The following is a 27,968-nucleotide window of genomic DNA, read 5'->3' as shown; positions in this document are numbered from 1 at the left end:
CTGCGCTAGGTGAGTCTCGCGCACACTGCCTTCCCTTCCCCTCCGCTCTCCGTCGGTTATTGTGAAGAGATTGAACGATGAGATCGCTCGCGCTCGCTGTCATCAGTGCCGCCCTATAGAGACCCCCAGCCCGAGGCTCGAACACAACGACCCCACCCCCGCTCCAAGAGGGACGGAGCGCAATCCATAGAGGCACGGAGAAAAAACCCTGTTCTGACCCGGCTTTATTTGCCCTCAATCCGGGCCTCATGCTGTAGCAGACTGAACGATCGAGAGAGAGAGACAAACACACATATTGAGTCGGCGAGGGACAGGGCGGAATAGAGGAGAAGGGATTGTTCATTCGGCTCTAGACATGGGATGTACACTCAGCGCTGAGGAGCGCGCTGCTCTGGACAGGAGCAAAGCCATCGAGAAAAACCTGAAGGATGATGGAGTCACTGCCGCAAAGGAAGTGAAACTGCTACTGCTTGGTAAGACACCGTTTATAACGGGGCTGCCCGTTCTACACAGTTCGGTTGATGTTGATGTAGATTGCAGAGAGCCGGGCCGGGGCGGCAGGCGCTCTCCGTGGTCCTGATGTCATGTCCCCCTAAAGACGACCGACTCTCACTCTGCTCTCTATTCCCTTTAGGGGGAGGAGAATCGGGCAAAAGCACCATCGTCAAACAGATGAAGTAAGTGCTGTTTTTTTCTGAAATAGGCGTCTTTGACGAGGCCTGAGATTGCGCCTCCCCTGCCGATAGTGAGGCTGAGCCGCTAGCTCCGCCATGTTTCCTGAGAGGCCGTACCTCTGCCGGTGATTCGAGCACCTCCTGTAGACGGTAATTGGAGGCGGTGCTCACGGTCAGTAGCAGGCCGCAGGGGTGCTGTCCACTGACATGGTGCTGAAATTTACCCTGAGGTTTTTCATGCATCTATCGATAAAGAGGGATGGCGAATACATCGTTGTGTGTGTGTGTGTTTGTGTGCAGCCAATGTGTGTGTATGTGTGTATTAGTGAGGTCACTACACTACAGTTCCATTAGCAAATATCTCTGCTTTAATCTTACTGGCTTTAAGTGCCTGATATCGCTGAGAGTACTTTGCCTATAAAGCGGATTTACTCAGAAAATATGGCATCTAAAACCTCATCTAAACCTTTCCCTTTCTCATCTAAACCACTCTCTCATCTAAATCACAGTTCTTTTTCTAAACCCTGTTACTAGATTTCTTCTTTAAAGAAGACCTCTGCATCCAGGGCCCAACCAGAAAAGCACATTATATAATATTTTCATGCACATAATAAAACATAACTGTTGCTATGCAGACATCCTCTCAAAAATCTACAATTTCAAAAACGTTGGGTTCAGTGCATTCACTGTACCTCAGCTCAGTCTCATCTGCCCCACACACACCCTGCTTTTTCCATCACGCACACTACTCCCTCTACTCCACTCTGTTTCCTTCCATTCTAGCACTCTCTCCATATTTAATTATCCTGGGGGTTCTCCCTAGCGGTACAGACAGTTACCCAAAAGCATCGCTCAGGAGAGGCTTCTGTTGTGAACTACATATGTTACATTGGCTATATTATATAATGCCGAGATCAGGAAAGGGAAAACTGATCCTGGAGCTGAGATAGCATTGGCTCCTTGTGTGTGTACACATGTGTGTGCCTTTGTGTAGTTTTGTATGTATATATATTGATAAAGGTGTGTGTCTGGATGTGCTTACATCCATACGTTTATTTGCCAGAATTTTATTGACATGATAAACCCCTTGAGACACCCTATCATGTTTTACAAAGGAGTGTATTAATAATAATAATAATACATATCTCATTCAAAAATAAATCATAGGCATTATATGGAGTTGGTCCCCTTTGCTGCTATAACTGCCTCCACTTTTCTGGGAGGCTTTCCGCTAGATGTTGGAACATTGCTGATGGGACTTGCTTCCATTCAGCCACAAGAGCATTAGTGAGGTTGGGCACTGATGTTGGGCGATTAGGCCTGGCTCGCAGTCGGCATTCCAATTCATCCCAAAGGTGTTCGATGGGGTTGAGGTCAGGGCTCTGTGCAGGCCAGTCAAAGTTCTTCCATACTGATCTTAACAAACCATTCATGTATGGACCTAGCTTTGTGCACGCTGAAACAGGAAAATACCTTCACCAAACTGTTGCCACAAAGTTGGAACCACAGAATTGTCTAGAATGTCATTGTATGCTGTAGGGTTAAGATTTCCCTTCACTGGTACTAAGGGGCCTAGCCCGAACCATGAAAAACAGCCCCAGACCATTATTCCTCCTCCACCAAACTTTACAGTTGGCACTCTGCATTGGGGCAGGTAGCGTTATCCTGGCATCCTCCAAACCCAGAGTCGTCCTTCGGACTGCCAAATGGTGAAGAGTGACACATCTCTCCAGAGAACGCGTTTCCACTGCTCCAGAGTCCAATGGTGGTGAGCTTTACACCACTCCAGCCAACGCTTGGCATTGCACATGGTGATCTTAGGCTTGTGTGCGGCTACTCGGCCATGAAAACCAATTTCATGAAGCTCCCATCAAACAGTTATTGTGCTGACGTTGCTTCCAGAGGCAGTTTGGTACTTAGTAGTGAGTGTTGCAGCCGAGGACAGACGATTTTTACGCGTTACGTGCTTCAGCACTCGGTGGTCCCATTCTGTGAGGTTGTGTGGCCTACCACTTCGCTGCTGAGCCGTTGTTGCTCCTAGACGTTGCCACTTCACAATAACAGCACTTACAGTTGACCAGGGCAGAGGAAATTTGACGAAACTGACTTGTTGGAAAGGTGTCATCCTATGACGGTGCCCCGTAGAAAGTCACTGAGCTCTTCATTACGGGCCAATCTATTGCCAATCTTTGTCTATGGAGATTGCATGGCTGTGTGTTAGATTTTATACACCTGTCAGCAATGGGTGTGACTGAAATAGCTGAATCCACAAATTTTAAGGGATGTCCACATATTTTTGGCCATGTAGTATAGCTGCGACCAGCAATGAACGGGGTTCTCAGGATGACAGAAAGGACACAAGATCAGAGTGGATTTACAGTGGTTTAAATACACAAATAAAAACAGATTCTTGATTTGTCAATAACTCAGCCATCTTTTGATATTTTCTCAAACTAAGTTAAAGCAAGTACTATGTCCCTACATTCCAATTTTGTTGTCATTTGGTCCTATGGTTCATAAGTAGAAGATGTTTGAAGTATTTTTAGAATATTTTAGCATTTTAGCCTATGTGCTAATATGCTTTTACATGTGGCCATCTTTGAATTCATCAATGTTATTTTCTCAAACCTGTTAGGGACTATTGTGATGAGTCCAAAGACCACATTTGGAGTGAATCTGACTTTTAGTCCATGAGAAGAAGATTTTTTTGTGATTATTTTAAGCATTAGCGTTACATAGTGAATTGTTAATTTTTTTAAAAGATATCAATGCCAAACTTAACATGGTTCATCATGTTAAAACTTCTTATGGCTTGAATCCCGTTAGCGGGATCGATATGACGACAGCCAGTGAAAGTGCACGGCGGAAAATTCAAAACAACAAAAATCTCATAATTAAAATTTCTCAAACATACAAGTATTATACACCATTTTAAAGATTCTCCTTAATCTAACCACAGTGTCCGATTCAAAAAGGCTTTACGGCGAAAGCAAAACATTAGATTATGTTAGGACAGCACCTAAACAAGAAAAACCAATCCATAAACCCCATTTTACATTGGCGCGTGATGTTCAGAAAATGTATTCCCACCAAACCTCCGGTGAATGAGCACATCAATCAATTACAAAAATACTCATCATAAACATTGATAAAATTTACAACAGTTATTGAAAGAATTATAGATATACTACTCCTTAATGCAACCGCTGTGTCAGATTTTAAAATGGCTTTTCGGCGAAATCACATTTGTCAATATTCTGAGTACAGAGCTCAACCATCAAAGCAAGCTAAATATTCCCTTACCTTTGCTGATCTTGGTCGGAATGCACTACCAGGACTCCTACTTCCACAAGAAATTGTATTTTTGTTCGAAATACTCCATATTTATGTCCAAATACCTCCGTTTTGTTCGTGCGTACAGATCACTATCCAAAGGCATAACGCGTGAGTGTAAAATGAGAGACAAAAAGTAAAATAGTTCCATTACCGTTCGTAGAAACATGTCAAACGATGTTTACAATCAATCCTTAGGGTCTTTTTAACATAAAACGTTGATAATATTCCAACCGGACAATAGCGTATTCATTACAGAAGAAAAAGAATGAGCAGCGCGCCAAACGTGCCTGCGCAGTAAACAACTCACTGGTCCCAGGCAGTCCACTGATAGACTGAGCTCCTATTGTCTGCCCAGTAACAGGAGACACATGAAACAAGTTTCTAATGGCTGTTGACAGCCAATGGAAGCCTTAGGAAGTGCAAAATGACCCCACAGACACTGTAGTTTGAACAGGGATTAGATAGAAGAACTACAAATCATTTCCTGGTTGGATTTTTTCTCAGGTTTTTGCCTGCCATATGAGTTCTGTTATACTCACAGACATCATTCAAACAGTTTTAGAAACTTCAGAGTGTTTTCTATCCAAATCTACTACTAATATGCATATCTTAGTTTCTGGGAGTGAGTAGGAGGCAGTTTACTCTGGGCACATCAGTCATCCAAGCGACTCAATACTGCCACCATCCATAAGAAGTTAATGTTTCAAACTGATAGGCCATAGTGAAGTGGATTTATCAATAACTCAGCCATTACTTAACCAATCCTTTAGGTTTTCTCAAACTAAGGAAACACAAATTTCACAAATTTCCAAGATGGAGGAAAATCTATCCTGAAGGACCTTATGGGTCCATGGGGCAAATTTGTTCAGCTTGCGGAAAGACACTTACATGCAAAGTTTCAAGTGTCTAGGTCAAACGGGCGGTGGATATGAGGGTTTAAGTGAGACTGCTTATAACAGCGTCATCTATAGGCCAATCGGGGCATTTCTTTGGCCAAGTTAATCATGGACTCTTGTTTCTGTGTGCCAAATTAGAAAAAAGTGTGTGTGTGTGTTTGTATGTAGCAAGGTAAATTGATAATGGTATACAGTAATCTGTATTATTAAAAACCAACACCTTAATTATTAAAAAGCAAGTATGTTTTAATAGAACTTGATCATAGTGTACTAGTACAGACTGGCAAAGTGGTACGCAAACATTAAGAGGCACATAATGAGGAAGGCTATGCAGCTTGAACATCTGTGAAAAAAAAGAAATCTTAAGAAAAGGTAATTGAAATGTTTTTTTATTTTTTTTTATTTCACCTTTATTTAACCAGGTAGGCTAGTTGAGAACAAGTTCTCATTTACAACTGCGACCTGGCCAAGATAAAGCAAAGCAGTGCAACACAAACAACAACACAGAGTTACACATGGAATAAACAAGCGTACAGTCAATAACACAATAGAAAAAAAGAAAGTCTATATACAGTGTGTGCAAATGGCGTGAGGAGGTAAGAATAAATAGGCCATAGTAACGGAGTAATTACAATTTAGCAAATTAACACTGGAGTGATAGATGAGCAGATGATGATGTGCAAGTAGAAAAACTGGTGTGCAAAAGAGCAGAAAAGTAAATAAAAACAATATGGGGATGAGGTAGGTAGATTGGGTGGGCTATTTACAGACGGGCTATGTACAGCTGCAGCAATCGGTTAGCTGCTCAGATAGCTGATGTTTAAAGTTAGTGAGGGAAATATAAGTCTCCAGCTTCAGCTATTTTTGCAAATCGTTCCAGTCATTGGCAGCAGAGAACTGTAAGGAAAGGCAGCCAAAGGAGGTGTTGGCTTTGGGGATGACTAGTGAGATATAACTGCTGGAGCGCGTGCTATGGGTGGGTGTTGTTATCGTGACCAGTGAGCTGAGATAAGGCGGAGCTTTACCTAGCATAGACTTATAGATGACCTGGAGCCAGTGGGTCTGGCAACGAATATGTAGCGAGGGCCAGCCGACTAGAGCATACAGGTCGCAGTGATGGGTGGTATAAGGTGATTTGGTAACAAAACGGATGGCACTGTGATAGACTGCATCCAGTTTGCTGAGTAGAGTATTGGAAGCTATTTTGTAAATTACATCGCCGAAGTCGAGGATCGGTAGGATAGTCAGTTTTACGAGGGTATGTTTGGCGGCGTGAGTGAAGGAGGCTTTGTTGCGAAATAGGAAGCCGATTCTAGATTTAATTTTGGATTGGAGATGTTTAATATAAGTCTGGAAGGAGTGTTTACAGTCTAACCAGACACCTAGGTATTTGCAGTTGTTCACATATTCTAAGTCAGAACCGTCCAGAGTAGTGATGCTAGTCGGGCAGGCAGGTGCGGGCAGCGAATGGTTGAAAAGCATGCATTTGGTTTTACTAGAGTTTAAGAGCAATTGGAGTCCACGGAAGGAGAGTTGTATGGCATTGAAGCTCGTTTGGAGGTTAGCTAACACAGTGTCCAAAGAAGGGACAGATGTATACAGAATGGTGTCGTCTGCATAGAGGTGGATCAGGGAATCACCCGCAGCAAGAGCGACATTGTTAATATATACAGAGAAAAGAGTCGTCCCGAGAATTGTACCCCCATAGAGACTGCCAGAGGTCCGGACAACAGGCCCTCTGATTTGACAGACTGAACTCTGTCTGAGAAGTAGTTTTAAAAATGTGTTGCATAATGTGTGAACCACCTTACTTTGTAAGAATAAGATCTTCATACCTATGGATTATGCACCTTTTGAAGTCAATGGTGTACTTCATTTTATTTATTTAACTCGGCAAGTCAGTTAAGAACAAATTCTTATTTAGAATGATGACCTAGGAACAGTGGGTTAACTGCCTTGTTCAGGGGCAGAATGACAGCTTTTTACCTTGTCAGCTCGGGGATCTTGCAACCTTTGGTTAGTAGTCCAACACTCTAACCACTAGGCTACCTGCCGCCCCAATTTCTGAAGTGTATTCCAGACTAGGCTGGTGTAATGGATTTATAATCTGATCCTCAATATCGAAACGTTTCACGTCAATGTTGTTGAGTGGTTTAAATGTACAGACCACCTTTGTCATTACAAATGTGTAACCTAAAGTGGCTATATTGGCTGCTACTGATGCTGCTGAGGTGTGAGTGAGTGTTTGTGTGTGAAAGAGAGAAGAAAAGAGAAGGTGGGTGGCACCCATTGATGTGCTGAGTGTATTTGGGTGTGTGCAAAGGAGCAGGCACTGCTTGACGCTCAGAGACAACCCTGTTCTTGGTCACATGAACGCGCGTACAGATGCACATACACTAAAGCGTCTGCTGAAATGTGGGTTCACTGAAGTGTGAATGTTTGTGTGTGCGCTCATGCACGCACACTTAGCCTACGTACAGTACGTGTGTGTGTGTGTGTTATTTTGTATGTGTTCTGATGTGTGTGTGTGTGTGTGTGTGTGTGTGTGCAGGATTATCCATGAGGATGGCTTTTCTGGGGATGATGTGAAGCAGTATAAGCCTGTGGTCTACAGCAACACCATCCAGAGTTTGGCTGCCGTCCTCCGAGCTATGGACTCTCTGGGCATCGAGTACGCAGACAAGGACAGAAAGGTGGGTACATGCTCCCTGCACAGGGTAGGATTAATCCATAGTGTACAACCAATGGCCCTTTCAAAACCTTACTTCAAAGTGCACTGCAAAGCAGACCTCAATGTTTCCAGTGGGGTATGGTGGTACATATCCAGGAATTCAGCTATACAGTCTTCAGCTCATATGTGTCTTAATAAATCTATGCATGTGTTTTTGTTTGTGTGTGTGTGCGCGTGCGTGCGTGTGTGTGTGTGTGTGCGTGCGTGCGTGTGTGTGTGTGGTGATGCATGGTCATATCTTTTGTACATAATATCTTATGTATGTGTGTGTCCAGGCGGATGCTAAGCTGGTGTGTGATGTGGTCACTCGTATGGAGGACACAGAACCCTACTCAGCAGAGCTGCTGACAGCTATGAAGCGTCTGTGGGCCGATGCCGGGACCCAGGAGTGTTTCAATAGGGCCAGGGAGTACCAGCTCAATGACTCCGCTGCCTAGTGAGTACACACTAAGGGACCAAGCATATCGGAATGCATGAAACTTTAAATTAAGCATAATTCATGCATTGACGACAATGGAAGATTTGTGAGAAAGTTCCAGTTACATAACATATTGGAATTTGAGTCCATTAGCTGCCTGTTCGTGAACAGTAACACAGTGCAAAGGTTAGTCTTTGAAGTGACTGCGTTGGTTAGTCTTTACAGTGCAAAGGTTAGTCTTCGCACTGTATTTTTGTAGCTCTACACTCTTAGAAAAAAGGGTTCAAAAAGGGCTCTTCGGCTGTCCCCATAGGAAGAACCCTTTTTGGTTCTAGATACAACCCTTTTTGGTTCCAGATAGAGCCCTTTTGGGTTCCATGTAGAGCCCTCTGTGGAAAGAGTTCTACTTGGAACCAAAAGGGTTTTACCTGCAACCAGAAAGGGTTCTTCAAAGGGTTTTCCAATGAGGACAGCCGAAGAACCCTTTTAGGTTCTAGATGGCACCTTTTTTTCTAAGAGTGTATTACTGAAGCTCTACCCCCCCTCCCCTCCCCTCCCCTCTCCTTCCTTCTTTCTCTCATTAGCTACCTGGACAGTTTAGACCGTATTGGTGCTGCTGACTACCAGCCCACCGAGCAGGACATCCTGAGAACCCGAGTCAAGACCACTGGGATCGTGGAGACCCATTTCACCTTCAAAAACCTGCACTTTAGGTTAGACCCACCACACACACATAGATTTACACATAGAGTACACAACCAGTCCAGTATATTTGTTTGAAGCATATTGGTGGTGTATGTTATGGCACGTTTATAACTCTTATGTTTCTTTCAGGCTGTTTGATGTTGGAGGTCAGAGGTCAGAGAGAAAGAAGTGGATCCACTGCTTTGAGGATGTGACGGCCATTATCTTCTGTGTGGCGTTAAGTGGCTATGATCAGGTTCTGCATGAGGACGAAACAACTGTAAGTACTTCACACACACTTCATACTACTCACAAACACACCACACATATTCTCAAACATGCATCTCATCTGTCTTGATTTTTCTTCTTCTGCAGAATCGCATGCACGAGTCCCTCATGCTCTTTGACTCTATCTGTAACAACAAGTTCTTCATCGACACCTCCATCATCCTCTTCCTCAACAAGAAGGATCTGTTCGAGGAGAAGATTAAGAAGTCACCACTGAGTATCTGTTTCCCTGAATATACAGGTAAGACTTCCCTCCAGTCCGCATATACACAAACTCAGACAGACACAAATGCAGAACAGATGGTCGTAAGTCTCTCTCACTCTCTGGCGCTGTATCTCTTCCTCTCCCACTCTTCTTTCTCCTCTCTCTCGCCCTCACCCACCTTTCCTCCCAATTCCCCCATAGGTGCTAACACTTATGATGATGCTACCGCATACATTCAGGTGCAATTTGAGAGTAAGAGCCGTTCGCCCAACAAGGAGATCTACTGTCACCTGACCTGTGCCACTGACACAGGAAACATCCAGGTAGTGTTTGACGCAGTCACTGACATCATCATCGCCAACAACCTGAGGGGGTGTGGCTTATACTGAGGCCTAGCCCTGCACAGAGGTTGCATTGGAGGGTGTGAGGTGGTTAATAATAATAATAATTTTGATGATATTAAAAAGCATAATTATGTAAATCTACACGTCCAAAGGGACCCAAAGAGCTGCCGCCAGACACCACGACGGATTCTTTGCCATGTTCTGTTCCTCTATTCCTTTTTTTAATTTCAGAATTCCACCACCCCTCTTTTGTTTATTTGTTATCAACATGTGTTTCCTATTGAATGTCTTTCATGTTTTGTTGATTGTATGAACAACTGTAAGATGTATATCGGAAAAGGGGCGGTCCAAGGGGTATATTCTGTTTTCGTGCCATGTTTCGCAACAAATTAGATAGAAATGTTATGCATAGAGCGGAGAAGGTCCTCTTTTCCTTGTGATAGAGATTTGTGTCTGTTCTATACATTACATCTCTATCTGCAACATCCAGAACATTGAGCCACAGTGAACGTACCCCTTGGTGCTCCGTTTGCAGAGGTGATGTTGTGCTCTAGGTGATGATGTAATAGGGGAGGTACTGGTGGCTGGGGCGCGTAGTGGGGGTTCTGTCCAGCGTTGGATAGAACCCCCCTCTCTGTTGGACTCACACAGGGCTGCTCTACATGAGCTCCTTCTGCTCTGTTTTATTCCTCTCTCTTTCAAACATCCAGAAGGGGGGGGCGGTTCTGTTTGTGTGGCAGGCTCTGCCATTGGCCTCCTGCAGTGTGATGAAATGCCTGTCAGCCAATGATATATCTGTGTCGGGAAAGTGTGATATCAGTGCCAACCTTCTGAGCATGACAGATAGGGGAATAGAATTAGAGATCATTGATCACTTTCACACTATCTTTACAATATAATGCAATTGAAGGGACACGAACGCTTTATTATCATCAAATTATCTATGGATTTTATTTCAACCTCATGCCCTCCATGCTTCCTCCTACCTCCTAGAATCCCGTGCCACATATTTATTTCCTGTCCTGTCAGACCGGTGGAACACCACTTCCTGTCTCAGTCTCAGAGGGTCTAGAGCTGCTCTGATGGACTGTCTCAAATGTCACCTCCCATGTAGTGTACTACTTCTTCAAAAGTAGTAAATAGTATGGGGAATAGGTTATCATTTTAGACTTGCACACTCAAGTCCACTGGTCAGTGATGTATCATATGGTTGTCTCCTGGTCTCCTCTCACTTATCACTTATCACTGAGATGAAAGGACTGGATAGGTTTCCACCGTGTTGTTTTCACTCACTAGTCCTTACAGATTTGTAGTTTTAGGAGAGGACAGCCACAGACCACTGACCAGTCTCTCTGCTTGTTCAAAAGGGTCTTCCTAGGTGCTCTTTATGTAATAAAACATGAATATGTGAATGCTCAGTTATTTGGAAGTTGAGGTAATTTGTAGATTAGATAAGCCACACAGTGCTTAGCTCAGGATGACCCTTGTGAGCAAGCATGCTGAATTCCAAATCCATCCATACTACCCCCTCTAGGCATTCCTGTAGATTTGAAAGGATTTGATTGGTTTAACCTTTTCATGTCCATAACGGAAATGTATAATATTCTTAGTACACATGTTCTTTGAGTTTATTGATGGACAAATCTGAAGATTTTTTTTACATCGGCCAAAGCGTTTAAACAATACCTAAAGAAATCCACACACACACCCCTAGAGTGCATGCAGTATAAGCCCATCAAATGCAAGTCAATAGAGACTGGAGAGTGAGTGATTTTACAGCATTGTCCCTCTTTCTCAGATCTTAAACATGTTCACATCGTAATCATTTTTGCTATATAGATTGTCTGGACCAATATATAAATATAAAAACAATATCTAAAGTAATCCACACCCTCTCTATCTCACAAGCAAATTTAATGGAGTCATTTGATGAGATTTTTTTATCTGATTCTCAGAACATGTTCAAATTTTAATAATTGTCTCGACCATTATATATAAAAACAATATCTAAAGAAACCCACACACACTCCTAGAGTATATTATACAGCATAAGCAAATCCAATGTAAGTCAATGGCGAGTGAAGCCTGCTACAGCATTCGCCCTCTTTCTCTCCCTCTCTCACAAGCACACGCGTGTGTATACACACACCACAGACATCAATGCACACCATTTGTAAAGTGTTTCTCTCTGCAGTCTCCATTGGATTTGGAAATACTGCATGTACTCTAGAGGTGTGTGTGTGTGAGAAAGTGAGTGGATTTCATTCAATATTGTTTTCATATTTATATTGGTCTGGACAATCTATATACCAAAAGTTATTAAGATCTGATCATTTGAACATGTATTCACATGACATGATTCATGTAATGTGTAAAATACAATAACCCCATGTGTCCAAAGACTCAATATGGTACGACACAGAAACGTCTGTAGTTCACAAACAACGAGTTGAATCATTTTTGTATATTTGGGCTTAAACGGGTCACAGAACAATACTTTATGGTTTTAAACTATATCATTCTGCATTGTATTTCAAAATACATATGCTGAAGTCATTTTAATGATTTTTATTGTCTTAAAATCCCGATTTTGGAGGTATGATAGATAATGACAATCTTAAAACGTCAATGTGGCATGTCTAGACACTTGTACTAACTATGTTATCACCAAATGTAATGCATTTACACCAAATAGAATTTGTTCAGTGCCACATTTGATAATATAGTACAAGGACATGAATGAGTTAGGTAATATGGTAATTGCGTCACCTTCTCTTCTGATAGAGTAAGTGGTATTTTTGACACACACACACACACACACACACACACACACACACACACACACACACACACACACACACACACACACACACACACACACACACACACACACACACACACACACACACACACACACACACACACACACACACACACACACACACACACACACACACACACACACACACACACACACACACACACACTTTTAGATCTACAGACATGTCCAAGCGGCAGGGGTAGAGTTGGAATTCAGCAGCAGTCTCTCAGTGGGGAGTTTGGGTTAACCCTAACCCCTGACCTCTTAACCCTGAGCAGGCCACAGTCAAACCCCGGCTGTCACGTTCTCTCTTTTCACAGAGGAAAAGTACTGCTCTCCACTCATTCACCTGTGCACCTGAAGATACATCCTATCCCTCTATACTCCCTCTATCACGTGTCGTTCCTCATTTCTCTCAATCCCCCTTTCCATTTTCACCTTAAACACCGTACTGTATATATATGATTATACCAGATTTCTTTTTTTTTTTACTGTGAATGCTTTTGTTCTGCACCCCTTCCTCCTCCGTAGTTTATTGGTTGCTCTCTCATGTGGAATGTTTGTGCTGAGCCAATCGAATGTTGTGTTTACATTAAAGCCACACTTTTCCTAACTATTCCCACGGCCATATTGAGTATCTTTTTCACGTCTGTCTTTCTCCCAGTGTTTTGTTTGAAATCAACCCCCAAGCTCTTCTCATATTCTCATTGATCTGAAATGATCGGATGGGTGCAATATGGTAATAGCTCCATTGACTCTTATGGTTGGATCGGTGGACTTTCCTCCATACTGCCTACATGTCTAATCCTCTCAGATCTACCAGAAGTGTCCAGGGGTAGATTTCAGACTGAAAACAGGTCTTATATGCCTCATGAGAGCATAAGGCCTAGATTCAATCCGATCTGCGTTATAGCGTCATTGACATTTAAGGATAATTTCCGATTGAGCCGACGTATGCAGCATTTACTGTGAATGCGGTCTCCACGAAAACTGAAATATTTCCTTTAAAGGGTGCATGGCCTAAAAGGGCAGATCGCATTGAATCTAGCCCTAAGACTTTGCCATCTACATATGTATGGAACATCATGTCAGGAAATATTGGAAAGTAGCAGCTATCAACAGAATTCCATTTTCTAAGATAGTCTAATCTAGAAGATAGACCACTGTCATCAATTAAAATGTGTTATTTATATATTGAATGATGAGTCTAGATCAGCCTTCTGACCTGGTTCTGTTAGTTTGATGGATGCGATGTTCATTACTGGGTCATTTCAGTGTCAGAAAACATAGGCGAGATCATTGAGATCCTCTCTGCCAGAGAGTATAGCGCTCGTCTGTCCCTGCGTGCCCCGTTTCAATATGATGGATTCCGTTAAAGGGCTGGGCTTTCAATATAAATTAATGACAAAAAAAGACATCTTCGAGAGAACACTTTAATATTTTACATTTAATATGTTACATAATATTTATTAATCCAAGCCAAAAGGCTCAAATCCATAATCCCACTGTTCCACAATCCCATAGTTTCATTACTGCTGTTACTCCTAGCTCTGATTGGCTGTATGAGGCCGCTAGAATTAGAAGTAGCATTAAATACAGATCTAGGATCAGATCTCCCTACCCTCAAACCTAACTGTAACCATTTGGGGGTTAAACAAATGTCTATCCCTGTATCTGTAGTTAGGGGCAACCTCTTCCTCCTCCTATGAGGCCAGCAGAGGTCAGAAGCAGCAGGGACTTCCTCTCAGGGGATCCACCTGCACACTCCTCTTTTTCCTCAAAGACCAATCAGCATGAGTCTAGTCCCATGTAACATGTGCACCAGCACAGTCTCTGGGTAGCAGAGTTAGAGGCAGAGCCTCTTGATGTCCTCACTGCGGAAATCGATGCGGAGCGGCAGAACCTGCCGGACCTCCGCTGGGGTCAGACGCCACGTTAGAGGACCAGAGTTCGGGCCCCAGTAATCCAGGATCTCTGTTACCTAGAATCACAAAAACATACACAGTTCTGAGAACAGGCCTGTGTATACAGAGACATGAAAGTCTACAAAATGAGAGGTCAGTGGTAAATAGATAGAGTGAATTCGGAAAGTATTTAGACCTCGACTTTTTCCACATTTTGTTACGTTACAGCCTTATTCTAAAATGTATTAAATCGTTTTTTCCCTAATCAATCTACACACACAATACCCCATAATGACAAAGAAAAAACTGGTTTATTAAAAATAAAAAACTGAAATAAAACATTTACATAAGTATTCAGACCCTTTACTCAGTACTTTGTTGGCAGCGATTACAGCCTCAAGTCTTCTTGGATACGACGCTACAAGCTTGGTACACCTGTATTTGTGGAGTTTCTCCCATTCTTCTCTGCAGATCCTCTCAAGCTCTGTCAGGTTGGATGGGGAGCATCACTGCACAGAAATGTTCAGGTCTCTCCAGAGTTGTTCGATCGAGTTTAAGTCCGGGCTCTGGCTGGGCCACTCAAGGACATTCAGAGACTTGTCCCAAAGCCACTGCTGCGTTGTCTTGGCTGTGTGCTTAGGGTCGTTATCCTGTTGGAAGATTAACCTTCACCCCAGTCTGAGGTTCTGAGTGCCCGGGAGCAGGTTTTCATCAAGGATCTCTCTGTACTTTGCTTCATTCATCTTTCCCTCGATCCTGACCAGTCTCCCAGTCCCTGCCGCTGAAAAACATTCCCACAGCATGATGCTGCATGCTTCACGTAGGGATGGTTCCAGGTTTCCTCCAGACGTGACACTTGGCATTCAGGCCAAAGAGTTCAATCTTGGTTTCATCAGACCAGAGAATCTTGTTTATCATGGCCTGGGAGTCCTTTAGGTGCCTTTTGGCAAACTCCAAATGGCCTGTCATGTGCCTTTTACTGAGGAATGGCTTCCGTCTCGCCACTCTACCATAAAGGCCTAATTGGTGAAGTGCTACAGAGATGGTTTTCCTTCTGGAAGGTTCTCCCATCTCCACTAGAAGTCGACCGATTATGATTTTTCAACGCCGATACCGATTATTGGAGGACCAGAAAAAGGCGATACCGATTAATCGGCCGATTTAAAAAAGGTCTTTGTAATAATGACAATTACAACAATACTGAATGAACACTTATTTTAACTTACGGGTGGCATCCATAAGTCTAAATATTCCTGTTACATTGCACAACCTTCAATGTTATGTCATAATTACGAAAAATTCTGGCAAATTAGTTCGCAACAAGCCAGGCGGCCAATAACTGTTGCATATACCCTGACTCTGCTGCAATGAACGGAAGAGAAGTGACACAATTTCACCTGGTTAATATTGCCTGATAACCTGGATTTCTTTTAGCTAAATATGCAGGTTTAAAAATATATATTTCTGTGTATTGATTTTAAGAAAGGCATTGATGTTTATGGTTAGGTACAGTCGTGCAACGATTGTGCTTTTTTTGCAAATGCGCTTTTGTTAAATCATCCCCCGTTTGGCGAAGTTGGCTGTCTTTGTTAGGAAGAAATAGTATTCACACAGTTCGCAACGAGCCAGGCGGCCCAAACTGCTGCATATACCCTGACTATGTTGCAGAGGTGACACATTTTCCCTAGTTAAAATAAATTAATGTAAGCAGGCAATATTAACTAAATATGCAGGTTTAAAAATATATACTTGTGTATTGATTTTAAGAAAGACATTGATGTTTATGGTTAGGTACAAGTTGGAGCAACCTTTTTCGCGAATGTGCACCGCATCGATTATATGCAACGCAGGACAGGCTAGATAAACTAGTAATATCATCAACCATGTGTAGTTAACTAGTGATTATGATTGATTGATTGTTTTTTATAAGATAAGTTTAATGCTAGCTAGCAACTTACCTTGGCTTCTTACTGTATTCGCGTAACAGGCAGGCTCCTCGTGGAGTGCAATGTAAAGCAGGTGGTTAGAGCGTTGGACTAGTTAACCGTAAGGTTGCAAGATTGAATCCCCAAGCTGACAAGGTAAAAATCTGTCGTTCTGCCCCTGAACAAGGCAGTTAACCCACCGTTCCTAGGCCGTCACTGAAAATAAGAATGTCTTCTTAGCTGACTTGCCTACTTAAAAGATATTTATATAAAAAAAAAAGACAATTAAAGAGGAAAAAAAGGAGAAAATAATCGGCAAATCGGCGGACAAAAAAACGATTACCGATTGTTATGAAAACTTGAAATCGGCCCTAATTAATCGGCCATTCCGATTAATTGGTCGACCTCTAATCTCCACAAAGGAACTCTGGAGCTCTGTCAGTGACCATTGGGTTTTTGGTCACCTCCCTGACCAAGGCCCTTGTCCCCTGATTGCTCAGTTTGGCCGGAAGGCCAGCTCTAGGAAGAGACTTGGTGGTTCCAAACTTCTTCCAATTAAGAATGATGGAGGCCACTGTGTTCTTGGGGACCTTCAATGCTGCAGAAATGTTTTGGTACCCTTCCCCAGATCTGTGACTCGACACAATCCTGTCTCAGAGCTCTACGAACAATTCCCTTGACCTCATGACTTGGTTTTTGCTCTGACATGCATTGTCAACTGTGGGACCTTATATAGACAGGTGTGTGCCTTTCCAAATCATGTCCAATCAATTGAATTTACTACAGGTGGACTCCAATCCAGTTGTACAAACATCTCAAGGATGATCAATGGAAACAGGATGCACCTGAGCTCAATTTTGAATCTCATAGCAAAGGGTTTGAATACTTACGTAAATAAGGTATTTCTTTTTTTTTTTATTTAATAAATTTGCTAAATTTCAAAAAACCTGTTTTCGCTTTGTCATTATGGGGTATCCCATAAATATTTTAGAATAAGGCTGTAACGTAACAAAATGTGGAAAAAGTAAATGGGTCTGAATACTTTCCGAATGCACTGTATGTGACCCCATCTATGTGATTGTGTCTGGATTGAAGATTGCTTGTGGGTTGAGAAATGTGTGTGTGTGTGTGTGTGTGTGTACTGCAGTTTACCCGCTCCAGGTTGAGGATGGTGGCCATCTGAGTGAGCCGAGCAAACTTGTCCCTAATAGTCCAGGTGGTGACAGTAGTGAGGTAGGCCACCAGAGAACGCAGCTCCTTATCAAACTGAAGCCCTCCCAGCTAAGAGACAGGTGCAATAAGGGGTTCAAATCAAGAGCATGAAACTGAAAAAAGGTATCCAGACCAGTAATTAAATATTTAAACATAGACCACATGAAAAAGGATCAAAGGATCAAACGGAGAACATCCCAGAAAAAGAAAGAGGGGATACGTGACCTGCAATAAAATGCTTGAGTATAGTTGCACTACATTACAGCACACACACCGCGTAGAGGCAGATGCCAAGGGGAAAGAAGCTTCATCTACCATCCTTCTGGAATCATAAATAAAACATTAAAAGAGGGCCTCTTGTCATTACGTCACAGATGTGCATGCGGTAGGTGTGATGCCACCCTGTGGCCAGGCCTGGGATACCTCACCCTGCTGAAGGTGCACTTCAGGACGGTCTTCTCCATCTCCATGGAGACCAAACTGGTCATGAGGCTGGTTAGTGTGTCGTAGATAACTGAAGAGAGCCCCGCCTGAGAGAACAAGTCAGAGAGATTATAAAGAGGGGGAGAAGAGAAAATAAATAGTTTGTAAAATGCTAATGTAAGATATTTATTCCTGAGGCTAAGCAGAACCATGGTTACCTTGAACTCTGCCATGAGCTGCTTGAGGTTGACGATGAGCTGCTGGACCCAGGGGACATTGGCCTCGTACTCATTAAACTCCTCCTGCACAAAAAAACAGTACAGTCACACTGGGGGGAAAGGGTGTGGCCTAGTGTGTGTGTGTGTGTGTGTGTGTGTACCTCCTCTATGTTGTGTGAGATGGACAGGAAGCTGCTGATCCACGGTTTGACCTGAGGCTTGATGGCTGTGGTGTTCAGCTCCGTCAGGCCCTCCTGAGGGTCACAACTGAGTTAGTTCTAGTCCATACAGATTAGACACACTGGTGACGTTTTGTAGTTGTATATTGTCTATCCATGTAAATTGGTACACAATTCAGTTTATCACTGTGATTTACAAATAAATGTTGCTGCTAGTACTACTACTGTTACTAGTATTACTTGCAAAATGAGGTCAAAGACCCCCTTAACACAACTGCACAGAGACAGATCATGTGTCTCTCTGATCTGAGTATATTTCTGCGTCCTCCAACCTGCAAGAGATCCTTGAACTTGCTGGATGTGTTGACGAGGTCTGACAGACAGCTGTCAATCTTAGCTTGCTCTCCTGATCCTGCTCCCTGAGTGAACAACTTGGAGCAATCACTCAGATAGAGAGAGAGAGAGGAAAACGTCATTATCTGTGGTATACTATACATAATGTGTCTTACTGAAATGTTACTCTTTAGCACCTCCAGGTTCCTCTTCAGAGTGGTGATGTTCTCGCTACACACCTCCACGTTATTCAGAGTCACCTGGGATAGAAAGAAAGACGGGTGTAAGTGAATGTGTGTCTCTGTTACGTGTTTATCATCAGGAATGCTGCCTTAGTGTGCTCTCTGTGACCCGTTTGTGTTTTAGACTGTGTTTTTCTTACCAGGAACGATGCCTTGGCATTTTCTGTGCTTTCAATGCTCAGTTTGGCGGTAAGTGTTTGAGTGTGTGACGGTAAGCGTTTGTGTGTGTACACAAGTCCCTCACCAGGAAGGCAGCCTTGGCGACCTCTGCGCTGTCGATGCCGAGCTTGTTGAATTTGGCCTGCTGCAGGCTGCTCTGCATCAGACTCACTGCACTGCTCACCCCACGCTGGATGTCCTGCAGCGTGGTCGCGGGGAAGCCCTGCCTCAGCTTATTATACAACACCTCCCTGAGAGAGACAGAGAGAAAGGGGGGAGAGAGAAGGAGGGAGAGAAAGCATGGGTTGGTGGAAGACGGAGAGAAAAAGGAAGGTGTGAGAGCTAGAAGGAGATTCAAATGAGCGTTCAAATGATTGATGGAGTGTGTGTCTAACTACTGTCTACCTGAAGTCAGACTCTGGCACTGAGGTTGAGTGGTTGATCATGGCACACAGGCAGTCAATGCTGGAGCTGGACAGAGCTCTGCTGATGCACTTCTTCACAATGTAGAAACAGTCATCCACCATGCTGGACGTCAGCTGACCCTTCTCATATGTATCCATAGCTACAGCCTGAGAAGAGAGGGGCAATCATTATTACTATTGTGTGGTTACATATGTATACTGTGTATCAATGGTAATCAAATCCGGGTTTGAGGTTGACAGCATTGCTGGTTTTCATTATTTTCATTCTAATGAGGGCTGATTCAGGGATAAATGAAACCCCTGCTGTATATTTAGAAGTGGTGGCTAACCTTGCTGACGGTCTCCCTCATGTAGTACTCCTCCATTGGAATGTAGTAGCCAATCAGCTCCTGCATGAGCCCAGCATGCAGTGTTTCAGCAGTTTCTCCACATTATTCTTGTGCTCTGTAGCAAGAAACAAAGACAACCAAACTTACTAACACAGTCAACAACATGTGTACAGGGTTTTATAAGTGTGTGTGTGCTGGGTGTCTTACCTTGGACGATGCCAGGTGTTGCCGTAGCATCCCCAACCTCAAAGTCGGCCATCATGCGACGGCGCAGGAATCGTAAGTAAAGCTCCGACCTGGCATTCATCAGAGTGACTTCCAGTAATACAGGATCCAGCTCCCTACACACACAGGTGAAACACAGGTGAAACGCAGCATAAATACGCATAGTACACATGCATTGTCCTCTACACCAAAAGATGACATTGAGTAATGCTGTTGAAATAAAGTAGGCTGAACTGTCACACTGACCTGGGTTCAATCTTCTCAGTCGGCACACTCTTCACCATGCTGCTCTGGACGATCTGAAACTGCAAGCAGAGACATTCAATTTAATAACACTTTCTTAATTTAGTCTGTAATTGAAAGATCTAATTAATTGAATGCAATTGACACACAGACCTTGTTGTGGTAGTCTCTCTGTTGGATGAACTTGTCAACTACTTTCTGGGCCTGTCGGTCACACTCCTGCTGCAGGTGAGTGATGAGAGTATACAGGTAGCCTGGACCGTAGTACGTCTCTACGATGGGCTGGTGGGTCTCCACAACACGAGCTATGCCTGAAACACACACTAAATATTTTCCACCAATTCTATTTTCCTATACATACACACAAACCAACACGTTTACAGACATGTCTAAAGAGACACATCATTATTATGGTCAGTCTCTCACCCTCCAGCAGCAGAGTCAGGGTGTCAGCAAAGACCAGAGCAGCTCTCCTCTCTCCCAGCTCTCCTCCCACAGCCAAGAGCAGGTTCTCATCTGCTTTAGAGGCCAGCTGAGAAAGAAAAAGACGACTGAAGATAAACAAAATGCACAAGCATTAACGCTCACGCACACCCTATTGCATGGACAACGCCACTCACCTGGCTGCAGAGGTACTGGCCAAAGCGAGCCAGGCCTTGATCGTGGAGGCCAAGCAGAGGGAAGATTTTAAAGAATCTTTCCACCTGAGCCAGATCACCCCTGGTAACAGCCTCATCCAGTCTCTCCGCAACCAGGACTTTCAATCGCTGCTGTGCCTCTTGAAGCATGGCCAGGCTAGAATCCACAGCACTGCCTGAGCAGAAAATAGTATCAAAGACCACACAGAACACGTTAGAAGGGACTGTGACAAAAAGCGAAAGCAATGCAGATCTTACTTTCTGCACATTACCTGATGAGCTTCCCTGATTTCCTGAACTTTCCAATGCTTTTCAGTAACTTTGTGATCCAAATTCAAAAACGTTCTACACCTTTCCCGTATTCAAGTCATTTGACAAATTTTCTTATTACCCTTATGAACATAGAAACTTGGTTGCAGTTTGTATCTGTGCTACAATGGTTAAAAGGTCATCAAATAAAAATTCCCACATCGGTGCATCCCTACAAAATATGAACGTCTAGAACCAGATAGAAAGTATGTAGAAATGATAATGGACCTTTCAATTTTTTAATAACTAATAATCATTTATTTTGACAAAACAAAATCGATCCCAAAACAACTTGGTTGAATTTAGAAATCCCAATGCGGCTCTGGAGACAAAATGATGAGCCACCCCTGCACCATAAGGAAGCGTGTTGTGAGTAGGGTTGCAAAATTACGGGAACTTTCAATAAATTCCCTGGATTTCCAGAAATCCAGTAAGTGTGTGATTAGCTAGGTTTCCGTCCAATTGCTGAGAGATTTCGATGCGAATGTTCAAATATCTGCATTAAGAAGATATATGCATTTTCCAACCAGTGGGAAACGGACTTATTGCAAACAAAAATCAGTGCGTGGTGATGTAGTACAATATAATATAATACACAAAATGTACATTTGAAAGTTCAATGTGTTTCCAACTCTTCCGATAGTTTTGTCACAAAAACCGTTGCGTTAAATAGCAAAATGTGCCTACTCTGGTCTTGGCACGTGCGCTCTAGCCAACAGCTCGCAGATACATCTAGGCTAGTCTACATGAGAATATTTTGGATAAGAGCGAGAATATTTTTATTAGTCAAATAGCAGTTAAGCATCGATCATCATGTCACCAGAATAAGACGCTCACAATTTATTGGAAAGGAGCATCAAGCTCATAACCATGCACTTTCACCACCCTGTGAAGTTCATCATAACTTACAGTTGAAGTCGGAAGTTTACATACACTTAGGTTGGAGTCATTAAAACTCGTTTTTCAACCACTCCACAAATTTCTTGTTAACAAACTATAGCTTTGACAAGTCAGTTAGGACATCTACTTTGTGCATGACACAAGTAATTTTTCCAACAATTGTTTGCAGACAGATTATTTCACTTATAATTCACTGTATCACAATTCCAGTTGGTCAGAAGTTTACATACACTAAATTGACCGTGCCTTTAAACAGCTTGGAAAATTCCAGAAAATGATGTCATGGCTTTAGAAGCTTCTGATAGGCTAATTGACATAATTTGAGTCAATTGGAGGTGTACCTGTGGATGTATTTCAAGGCCTACCTTCAAAGTCAGTGCCTTTTTGCTTGACATCATGGGAAAATCAAAAGAAATCAGCCAAGACCTCAGAAAATAAATTGTAGACCTCCACAAGTCTGGTTCATCCTTGGGAGCAATTTCCAAACGCCTGAAGGTGCCACGTTCATCTGTACAAACAATAGTACACAAGTATAAACACCATGGGACCACTCAGCCGTCATACCGTTCAGGAAGGAGACGTGTTCTGTCTCCTAGAGATGAACGTACTTTGGTGTGAAAAGTGCAAATCAATCCCAGAACAACAGCAAAGGACCCTGTGAAGATGCTGGAGGAAACAGGTACAAAAGTATCTATATCCACAGTAAAACAAGTCTTATATCGACATAACCTGAAAGGCCGCTCAGCAAGGAAAAAGTCACTGCTCCAAAACCGCCATAAAAAAAGCCAGACTACGGTTTGCAACTGCACATGGGGACAAAGATCATACTTTTTGGAGAAATGTCCTCTGGTCTGATGAAACAAAAATAGAACTGTTTGGCCATAATGACTATCATTATGTTTGGAGGAAAATGGGGAGGCTTGCAAGCCAAAGAACACCATCGCAACCGTGAAGCACGGGGGTGGCAGCATCATGTTGTGGGGGTGCTTTGCTGCAGGAGGGACTGGTGCACTTCACAAAATAGATGGCATCATGAGGCAGGAAAATTATGTGGATATATTGAAGCAACATCTCAAGACATCAGGCAGGAAGTTAAAGCTTGGTCACAAATGGGTCTTCCAAATGGACATTGACCCCAAGCCTACTTCCAAAGTTGTGGCAAAATGGCTTAAGGACAACAAAGTCAAGGTATTGGAGTGGCCATCACAAAGCCCTGACCTCAAACCTATAGAACATTTGTGGGCAGAACTGAAAAAGCGTGTGCGAGCAAGGAGGCGTACAAACCTGACTCAGTTACACCAGCTCTATCAGGAGGAATGGGCCAAAAATCACCTAAACTTATTGTGGGAAGCTTGTGGAAGGCTACCCAAAACATTTGACCCAAGTTAAACAATTTAATGGCAATGCTACCAAATACTAATTGAGTGTATGCAAACTTCTGACCCACTAGGAATGTGATGAAAGAAATAAAAGCTGAAATAAATCATTCTCTCTACTATTATTGTGACATTTTACATTCTTAAAATAAAGTGGTGATCCTAATTGACCTAAGACAGGGAATTTTTACTAGGATTAAATGTCAGGAATTGTGAAAAACTGAGTTTAAATGTATTTGGCTAAGGTGTATGTAAATTTACAACTTAACTGGATTTCCACACACCATATCATTGCGTGTCTCCAAGTTTACTTCGATATGATGGTCACTACTTGGCACCAACAAACGCCCCATAATATCTGTCCCTCTGCCCTCCCTAAATCATGGCATTGAACGGTTCAGCATACTTTTAGGCCTCCATATCTGGCCACGAGACTACTGCAGCTCTGTGGGTGTAACATTTGACCATTTTTATACCTTCTTGAAACAAAGCTCTTTTTATAAGGAGGATGGGACCCACCCAAATCATTTGGGTTCCTGGATCCTTTCACAGCATTACAAGGCTGCGTTGAGACAATGACTTATCAATGATCCAAAGCCCAGCTCAGTTAATCCCTACCATTGTGTCAATGAGTTGTCAAAATTCTTCAGCAAATTAACATTATCCCAGGAGCATTGGAAGACACAATGTAGGTAACCTAATTTATGTCCCTCTTACTGCCCTGAATGCCTCTGCTGATCCCACAGCTATTGTATGCAGTAATCATGTGCCAGAGTGCCAAAGTAGGAAGTCCACTGTGTGCAGCTCACCCTGCACTAACACAAATAACACGAGCATGTCTACCTCTGCTAAGCTTACCAGTAAAGCAATGAAAACAATCAAGCATCCCAGAAAAGTGCTAAAAATGGCCCACGTTAACATATGTAGCTGAAATACTGTTGAAGTAATATGGCTTCAGGTTCATCTGTCTCACCTAAAGCTCATTCTGGTGGAAAGCTGCTATAGACCACCAAGTGCAGTCAGTATCTGGATAACATTTGTGATATGCTTGATAATGTATGTGATATCAACAGAGAGGTTTCTTTTCTGGGTGATTTAAATATTGACTGGCTTTCATCAGGCTGCCCACTCAAGAGAAAGCTTAAACTGTAACTAGTGCCTGCAACCTGGTTCAGGTTACCAGTCAACCTACCAGGTAGTTACGAACAGCACAGGAATGAAATCATCAACATGTATTGATCACATCTTTACTAATGCTGCAGAAATTAGCTTTAAAGCCAAATCCATCAGATGTAGTGATCACAATATAGTAGCCATATCTAAGAATACCAAAGCTCCAAAGACTGGGCATAATATAGTTAATAAGTTTTGTAGTGATTCCTATGTTGTTGATGTAAATAATATTTTTGTTTGTCTGTGGTGTGTAATGAGGAGCAACCAGATGCTGCACTTGACACATTTATGAAATTGCCTATCCCAGTTACCTGCACCCATTAAGAAAATGACTGTAAAAACTGTTAAATCTCTGTGGATTGATGAGGAATTGAAAAATTGTATGGTTGAGAGGGATGAGGCAAAAGGAATGACAAATAAGACTGGCTGCACAACCGATTGGCAAACGTACTGCAAATGTATAAATCAGGTGACTAAACTGAATAAAAAAGAAGAAACTACACTATGAAACAAAGATAAATTACAAAGAATGATAGGTGCTCCAAAGCTTTTTACTAAAATGAAATTTTGGGCAAAAGGGCAAACTCAGCTCCATCATTCATTGAATCAGATGGCTAAGTCATCTCAAAACCCACTGATATTACCAACTACTTTAATATTTTTTTCATTGGCAAGATTAGCAAACTAAGGCATGACATGCCAGCTACAAACGCTGACACTACACATCTAAGTATATCTGACCAAATTATTAAAGACAAGCCTTGTAATTTTGAATTCCATAAAGTGAGTGAGTGTGGAAGAGGTGAAAAAAATTATTGTTGTCTATCAACAATGACAAGCCACTGGGATCTGACAACTTCGATGGAAAATTACTGAGGATAATAGCGGACGATATTGCCACATCTTGAATTTAAGCTTACTAGAAAATGTGTGCCCTCAGGCCTGGAGGGAAGCAAAAGTCATTCCGCTACCTAAGAATAGTAAAGCCCTGTTTGGAGTAGCCCTGGATTGTAAACTGTCAAAGGTCAAAACATATTGATACAACAGTAGCTAAGATGGGGAGAAGTCTATCCATAAAAAAGCTCTTCTCTGCCTTCTTAACAGCATTATCAATAAGGCAGGTTCTACAGGACCTAATTTTGTCACACCTGGACTACTGTTCAGTCGTGTGGTCAGGTGCACAAAGAGGGACTTAGGAAAACTGCAATTGGCTCAGAACAGGGTAGCACGGCTGGCCCTTGGATGTACACTAACATGAATAATATGCATTAATAATAATAATAATAATTAATGTTAATTAATAATAATATGCATGTTAATTTCTTCTGGCTCAAAGTGCAGGAGAGATTGACTTCATCACTATTTGTATTTGTGAGAGGTATTGACATGTTGAATGCATCGAACTGTCTATTTGAACTACTGGCACACAGCTCAGACACCCTTGCATAGCCCACAAGACATGCCACCAGAGGTCTTTTCACAGTCCCCAAGACCAGAACAGACTATCGGAGGTGCACAGTACTACATAGAGCCATGACTACAAGGAACTCTATTCCACATCAAGTAACTCATGCAAGCAGTAAAATTTGATTTAAAAAAACAAATAAAAATGCACCTTATGGAACAGCCGGGACTGTGAAGAGACAGACACATGCAGACACACACATGATAACATACACACTACACACACACGTACACATGGGTTTTGTGTTGTAGATGTGGTAGTAGAGTCGTGGCCTGAGGGCACACAGGCCACAGCAGCAGCTAATGGGGATCCATAATAAATACAAACAAAAATATGTCAATATTTGCGCATAAAGGCATTTCCACCACCATTTCTCACATTATTTTTTTTACAGACACAAAAAGATCCACTGTGTCGAATGAACAAATTATCTGTTTGCATTTTTTAAAATTGTACCGAAACTTCTTGTTTCCATCACAGCTGTTGTGATTTTTTTTATATGGTATGACTTTACTCGCATAAAAACTGTGGATGGAAACATGCTTTCTGTGAGTGAGTCTATGTGGGTGTAAACAGCGTGTCTGTAGACAATACCTTTGCCAGGTCTAGCTGGCGGACTTTGCTGCTGACATTCTCTGCCAGGTGAAGGTAATCATGCCACACAGCTGACTGGCATCTCCTCCTATCAGCTGCAGGTTGGGCCTGGGGGACAACGTGACAGGAGAATTGATATTGGATTAGACATGGTATTTCTCTCAATAGTTTACAGTAGCTTCCACAACTAATCTCCTTTCCTTCATCTATAATGATCGGAAATTGTTGAAATTACATTGGTGAATGTCTACCAGATATCGCTTTTCCCAGAGTCCATCTCTTCCACACCAGTGCAATTGAAGAAAAGGAGATAAGGAAAGGAAACCTCTCTAGATTATTGGGATGTAGGGTATGTACTCAGACAGTGAAACTTCTCTCACCCTCTCTAAAGTACACACACTTACCCCATCCTTTGAAGAGCGAGAATCAATGTTCCCCTGCTGCCTGACCAACATCTCCAGCTGTCTCCACCTTTTTCTGTGGTAGATGAACACACAAAGACTGTGAGTCTCTGTCTCACACACACACAGAGCACTCTGTGGCTTCAGGCATTATAGGTTGCATTCAATAGATAATGGCAATGAATAATTAAGCAATAAGGCCTGAGGAGGTGTGGTATATAACCAATATACCACGACTAAGGGCTGCAGAGTGCCTGGACACTGTCCTTAGCCTTGGTATATTGGCCATATACCACAGACCCCCGAGGTGCCTTCTTGCTATTATAAACTGGTTACCAACGTAATTAGAAAACACTTTTTGTCATACCCGTGGTATAATACGGCCAAATCAGCACTCAGGGCTTGAACCACCCAGTTTATAAGGCAGATAGATGACAGAGAACTGTTTCTGGTTTAGCTAGCTATGCTAACACAGTCTAGGGGTACATCGTTGCATCCCTACAGCTGCCCGCTGGGTGAATTCTCACCTTCTCGGTGCAGAGCTGCTGGTAGACCCGCTCCAGAACATCCAGCTCCGTCAGAGCTGAGATAGCCTCCATGCTCACGGCAGATACACAAGCAGAATCGCATCCCTTCACTACTATGGGGCTGCTCTCTGCCATTTTTGCCTCACATAAACAGAAAACGTGTCACGTCCCCGTTTCCTCGAACCGCTAGGCGTCGCTATTTAGCTGGATTTAGCAATGAGGATTTCTGTATATATTTTTTTATGCATTCCTTTCTCATAATTCATTTCTAAACAATTATCTTGACATTCAATTCCCTCTGTGCCATGTCTGTACTTGAAGTACTGGAATTCAGTAGGTCTCCACCAAAACTCCCAATTCACTTAAAACAC

At 42.6% G+C, this 27,968-nt stretch overlaps 1 protein-coding gene and 1 pseudogene across 1 annotated transcript; one reads left to right on the top strand and one right to left on the bottom strand.

The window, feature by feature from the left end:
- The first annotated feature begins 4 nt into the window (after positions 1-4).
- LOC115203115 (guanine nucleotide-binding protein G(o) subunit alpha) lies at positions 5-13,015 on the top strand. Its single transcript, XM_029767501.1, has 8 exons — positions 5-473; positions 635-677; positions 7,458-7,599; positions 7,913-8,073; positions 8,640-8,768; positions 8,890-9,019; positions 9,115-9,268; positions 9,434-13,015. Exons 1-8 carry the CDS (start codon positions 356-358, stop codon positions 9,619-9,621), a joined length of 1,065 nt encoding a protein of 354 aa, XP_029623361.1. The 5' UTR covers positions 5-355; the 3' UTR covers positions 9,622-13,015.
- An 801-nt stretch (positions 13,016-13,816) lies between these two features.
- Positions 13,817-27,669, bottom strand: LOC115204732 (conserved oligomeric Golgi complex subunit 4-like; annotated as a pseudogene).
- Positions 27,670-27,968: the final 299 nt, after the last annotated feature.

The sequence above is a fragment of the Salmo trutta genome, chromosome 12 (assembly GCF_901001165.1).
Source record: "Salmo trutta chromosome 12, fSalTru1.1, whole genome shotgun sequence".
Taxonomy (NCBI): Eukaryota; Metazoa; Chordata; class Actinopteri; order Salmoniformes; family Salmonidae; genus Salmo; species Salmo trutta.
This window is presented reverse-complemented; position numbering and strand designations above follow the sequence as displayed.

Coding starts and splice junctions, on each gene's coding strand:
- LOC115203115 (XM_029767501.1), top strand. CDS start 356: ATGGGATGTACACTCAGCGCTGAGGAGCGCGCTGCTCTGGACAGGAGC. Junction 8,769..8,889: donor TTCAAAAACCTGCACTTTAG/GTTAGACCCACC, acceptor TGTTTCTTTCAG/GCTGTTTGATGTTGGAGGTC. Junction 9,269..9,433: donor CTGTTTCCCTGAATATACAG/GTAAGACTTCCC, acceptor ATTCCCCCATAG/GTGCTAACACTTATGATGAT.